Source organism: Nicotiana attenuata, unplaced genomic scaffold (assembly GCF_001879085.1).
Source record: "Nicotiana attenuata strain UT unplaced genomic scaffold, NIATTr2, whole genome shotgun sequence".
NCBI classification, from domain to species: Eukaryota; Viridiplantae; Streptophyta; class Magnoliopsida; order Solanales; family Solanaceae; genus Nicotiana; species Nicotiana attenuata.
The window spans coordinates 1-5,816 of record NW_017676225.1 but is presented as its reverse complement, the minus strand read 5'-3'; the positions used below and the strand labels follow the sequence as shown (position 1 = coordinate 5,816).

The 5,816-nt window shown below is 41.8% G+C and overlaps 1 protein-coding gene across 1 annotated transcript; it reads right to left on the bottom strand.

Moving 5' to 3' along the window:
* Positions 1-823: 823 nt before the first annotated feature.
* LOC109220861 lies at positions 824-5,757 on the bottom strand. Its single transcript, XM_019385327.1, has 6 exons — positions 5,532-5,757; positions 1,942-5,406; positions 1,608-1,614; positions 1,317-1,430; positions 1,123-1,239; positions 824-1,049 (listed from the first exon to the last, which is right to left on the bottom strand). The coding sequence occupies exons 1-6, from the start codon at positions 5,755-5,757 to the stop codon at positions 824-826; spliced, it is 4,155 nt and encodes a 1,384-aa protein (XP_019240872.1).
* Between the last annotated feature and the right edge of the window lie 59 nt (positions 5,758-5,816).

Genomic DNA, 5,816 nt, shown 5'->3' with positions numbered 1-5,816 from the left:
ATGGTGTCTTGAAGATCCCCTAGGTATATCGCTTCTCTCCCTCTTTCTTTTGAGCTTTATCTTCTTCATCCTTGCTCCACTCAATTATTCTAACTCCATTTCTTCTTCGATTCTTCATGCATGTACCTGAGTACATATGACGCGTGTTGTGGAGATTGTTGTTGAAGCCCAGTAATTCATTCGTTTAGGGTTTAGGGTTTTTTTTTTTTTTTTTTTTTTTGCAATCCACTAGGCATAGTGCCTAGGGTTGATTTTCATATATATATAAAAGATGTTACAACAAAAGCTGGAGGGGGGCATGGACCTTACCTCCGCTAGAAAAGAGATGGTGTTTTTGGTTTGCCACGCACGACAACCAAATGTCACCTGAGATCTATGACAAATGAGACCTATATTGGTGTACCAATTGTCTATCCATAAGTGATAGACAATTGGAGGTACAGAATACAAAGGAAATGAGCCTAGAACTAATGTACATAGATGGACTAGGGGGGATCCTAGGTCTACTATACATTGCATACCAAGGGCTAGCATTACTAGCAAAGGTGGCTGGGAGGTATATCTCCTTTTATAACAAAAAATACAGATGTGAAAGGAACACGAAAGTCCTCTCTTAAGTTTTAAGTCAACAACTGATGAAGAAGCAATCTTCCTTGCTGCTTTGTAATTGTCATTAAGAAAAGCAGAAAGGAAGAGGCTTGTGAACAAGACTGCTTTGGAATGTTTGTGTGTGCAGCTCCTGACAGAAAAGAGTGAGCAGCCAGCTATTCTTGAAGCTGCATTTGTCCCACTGGTGCTGAACTGCTGTAGTAAGATCTGCTTCTTATTCTGCAACTGCATCTGCACCTGGCATAGTTCTTGGCAGCTGTGCTTTGGCAGTTGGAATTGGCAGTGGTGCTGACAGTAGAGGGTTGTCCACTTGTGTTTGGTAACCTGGCTGCTGAGGGAGAATTTTTGGTGTACTTGGTGTACCTTCAGTAGAATGAACATCTGTGATGTTAATACCACTATCTGAAGGCATACCAAGTGACCAATCCATCTCCTTGAACCTGCAAAATTAGCAAAGAGGTTAGAGTAAAGGGGGCTCAATCTCCAGGTTCTTGTGTTGACTGGAGATGAGACTGGGGAGAGGGGAGCATTGATGATCCCTGGTCCATAACCTGATTGCAGGTTCTTGTGTAGACTGCATTCAGGTATATGGAGGCTCCTGATGTATCCATGTTTCTGGGTGAAGAGAACCTGAAAAGAGACAGGTGGATTGAGGTTCAGATTGCATGATGGAGAGATTGAAATCTCTGCATCTGATGGAATTAAACCAGGCTCCATATGTGAGGTTCTTGCTGTGTAGGTGTGGTGAAAATTGTTCAACTGGTTTGATTTTGGTAAGGTGAACCAGACCAGTTGTTTGAGGAGAAAGTGGTGAGGAGCCTCTATTAGGCAGGATGGGAATTCAGTACAGAAATGAACATTTCTGTTCATATTTTTGAGGCTATGGTTGCTGAGTTTCAAGATTTGGTAAAGGTTATAGTTTATGAAGATTTGGATGTGGATGCTATGAGTGTTGGATGTTGGGATAAAGCCCAAGGGTCTGTAACTCTCATAGTTACTGAGAACCTGCAAAAGAACACACAATGTTAGTAAGACTGCCATGATAGCTGTTTGGATTGTTGGGTTTTGGGTTGGATTTAAGGGGAGGTTATCAGCCAAAACCATTTGAGGAGGAGGTGGTGGCATAATGGTCATGTCTGATCTTCCTGGTCAGCTTATATTTAAAAGAAGGAATATTTTGTTTATCCAAGAGGACTTGACCCTTAATGTGATTGGGAAGATCAGACAGATTGAAGAAATGGGTGATGGTTGGGAGGGTGTGGCTGATTTTAGAAAGGGAATCAGCAGGGGTGTTGGCCTCCCTATATGTATGGTGGTATGTGATATGCTCACATTGGTGGCCCAGTTGTTGCAGTTTTTGTACAGAATTTACTATGGACCAGGGAGGAGGGGTGCCATTGGTTAACCAATGAATGAGGAGAGCAGAGTCAGTTTCCAGGTAGATTTTGGTAAAACCATTATCAATACACCATCTGATGCCTATCAGGGCAGCTTCAGTTTCAGCTAAGTTGTTGGAACCTTCCCCCAAAGGAGCTGCAATTGCATGAATGAAGTCCCCTTGATGGTCTCTGATTATAACACCTGCTCCAATCTTGCCAGGATTAAGCAGGGCACTACCATCAGAGTTTACTTTTACATAGTTTGGGGGAGGTTTTTGCCAAGTGACTAGTGTAGTTGTGATTTGGAATTGGAGGGTTTCAGAGAAGAGGTACAGTAAAGACCAGTCAGTAGGCCAGGGGAGAGTGGGGTACTTTGCATGGAGCATTAGGTTGATATCAGAATTGATAGAGTAGATGACCCTAGCCATTGAGGATTGCTTGGTGCCATATTTAGCTGCACATCTGTTCTTCCATAAGTTCCAGCAAATGATGATGGGTAAAGTATCTATGAGCAAACTGTGAACTTCATTTTTGGTTTTTAAAGACCACCATTTCAAGAGAAGGGTGTTCAAAGGCATTTCAGAGAAAGGGAAGCCAACTGTAGCAGTGAAGTTTTTCCAGATAGCTTTGGCAAAGTGGCCAGTGTTGAATATGTGACTGATAGTTTCAGCTTGGTGCTTTCTACAGCAAACACATCTATTCACAGAAGGAGGACCAAACATTGCTACTCTGTCATCAGTGGGGAGCTTATTCCTTAAGGCTCTCCACAAGCAGAAGGACCATTTGAATGGAATTTGTTGGTGCCAGATTTTCTTGTTCAAAAAAAGGAGAGGTCCCTTGTTCCTTATCACTTTCCATGCAGAGGCAGATGTAAATTGACCTGTAGAAGTAGGTTTCCATATGGGTCTGTCAGGTGTTTGAGGAGCATAGAATATGGGTGTTTGGAGAATGGTTTCAATCACATGTGCAGGGACTAGGTTGGATAGCTTTTGAGTATTCCATACCCCTGCATCCCAAAATTGAGAGACCTGGACATTGCCTGGTCTACCTCCTGATGTTCTGAGAGGTGCTAGATGGCCTGTACCCAACCAATTATCCCACCAGAAGGATGAATTACCAGATATAAGGTGCCATTGGATATGTTGCTCAACATCTTTCTTGTTAGACATCATTTTCTTCCAGGCTTGAGATTGGCCAGAGTCCCATTTTTTGGAGACAGGATGAGATCTCTGACAGTACTTAGCTTTGAGAAACTTGCTCCATAGAGAGTCCTTGGTTCTAAACCACCACCATTGCTTGAACTCTAAGGACCTACACACATCTTCTATATTTCTGAGGCCTATTCCCCCTTCCTCTTGAGGCTTGGCCAATTTTTGCCATGAAGCCCAATGATACTTATATCTGTTGTGATCCATGCCCCAGAAGAAGTTAGCTGCTAGCTTTTCAATTTGTTTCAACACTGTTTTTGGAGGGGAGACTGCAGAGAGCAAATGGATGGGTAGAGATTGGAGAACATGCTTGATGAGTGTGGCCCTACCCCCATGAGAGAGAATCTTACCATGCCATCCTCTTATTTTACTGACCACTTTAGAAATGATGGAGTTAAAGAAAATGATTCTTTTCCTTCCTGTGTATAGGGGGCAGCCAAGGTAGGTAATTGGAGAATTTTTCCTGGAAAAGCCTGTGATTTGGGTGACTCTCCTGCTGGTAGACTGGAAAGCAGAGGGGGAGACCATGAAATGACTTTTATTCTTGTTGATCAGTTGGCCAGAGGTTTGTTCATAGGCTTGGAGAATGCCCATGATTTTGTGAAGGGAGTATCTACTTCCAGAAGTGAAGATAATGATATCATCAGCAAAACTGAGGTGGGTTATTTGGGGTCCTCTTCTCTCCATGTAGAAACCATTGAAAAATTGATCATGAGTCATGTTGTTGAGCATTTTGGAGAGTAGTTCAGCACCTATGATGAATAGAGCAGGTGCAAGAGGATCTCCTTGTTTTAAGCCTCTTGTGGAGTGGAAAAAACCACATCTTGTGCCATTAACAATAACTGAATACCAGTTATTAGAGAGGGTTCTCCACACCATGTCTATGATCCTTTCATTGAAGCCTAATCTTCTCATGATGATACATGTGAATGCCCATGAAACTCTATCATAAGCTTTAGCCATATCCAATTTGATGACCACATTACCTCCCACATTGGGTTTTTTGATGCCTTGCACTATTTCCTGAGCTAACATGATATTTTCAGAGATGTTTCTACCCTTCACAAAACCAGTTTGATTTGGTGAGATAATTCTGGGAAGGATAGGGGCAAGTCTGTGGCAAATGAGCTTGGAGATGATTTTATTGATGAAATTGCTTAGGCTAATTGGTCTGAAATCAGAAAGGGAACTGGGAAATTCTGTCTTTGGGAGAAGAACCAGGCATGCTTGTGTCATATGCTTGGGCATAGAATATCCACAGAAGAAGGCATTCACTACATTGAAAATGTCCAGCTTGATTATTTCCCAGCAGTGTTGATAGAATTTTCCATTTAATCCATCAGGACCAGCAGCACTGGTAGGATTCATGGAGAATATTACTGCCTTGATTTCATCAATTGTGGGTTCCTTGCTAAGGGCTGTATTGTCTTCTTCAGTTATCAAATTTGGAATGCAGGAAAGTAGATCTTCTCTGATCATACCTCCTTGGTCAGTGAAAAGTTCTTGAAAATGATCACAGGCAGCTTCACCAATGGCCTCATCACCTTGAATCCATTCATTATTTTCATTCTTGATTTTATGGATGAACAGCTTTCTCCTCCTCCCCCTGATCAAACTGTGGAAGTATTTGGAGTTAGCATCTCCCTCTTTGAACCAATTGAGCTGAGTTTTTTGCCTAAGGACTGCTTCTTCAGTCTTTAAATGCTTAATATATTGGGCATTCAATTCATGAAGGATAGCTCTGTCTTTTTCATTGTTGGAATGAGCCCACCTTTCCTCAGCTTCCCTCACCTTGTTTTCAAATTCTTTAACCCTTTGAAAGATGTCCCCATATTGTTGTCTTGACCACTGACTTAATTCTGAACATAGGGCTTTAATTTTCTGATGAAAAACCCACATTGGATTCCCTTGGAAGGGTCTGGTCCAAACTGATTGAACCAGAGGTAAAAAAGTCTTATTTTCAGTCCAACAGTTCAGGAACTTGAAATACCTCTTTGGATTTTCATTTCTGACATTGATTTCCAGCAAGAGGGGAGAATGATCAGATCCTGCAGATGCCAAATGAGTGATAGTGGTTGCAGGGAAGGAGGTTAACCATTCATCATTAGCCAAGCCTCTGTCTAACCTTTTCCACACTATGGAACCAGGACCTCTACCATTAGACCATGTGTATTTGGGGCCATAGAAACCAAGATCAGTTAAGCCACAATCTTCAATGACACNTCACCCAGGTAATATCGACTCTCTTCCTCTTTATTTTGTGTTCTTTGTTCGTCATTTTTGTTCAAAATTACTCTTCTAACTTCATTTCTGCTCTGTATCTTCTTGAAACTACATGAATCTGTGTGCCTTCTCTGATGGGAGTGATTTTGGACCTTATCAATGGTGTCTTGAAGATCCCCTAGGTAATATCGCTTCTCTCCCTCTTTCTTTTGAGCTTTATCTTCTTCATCCTTGCTCCACTCAATTATTCTAACTCCATTTCTTCTTCGATTCTTCATGCATGTACCTGAGTACATATGACGCGTGTTGTGGAGATGTTGTTGAAGCCCAGAATTCATCTTAGGGTTTAGGGTTTTTTTTTTTTTTTACTTTTTAGCTAATCCACTAGGCATAGTGC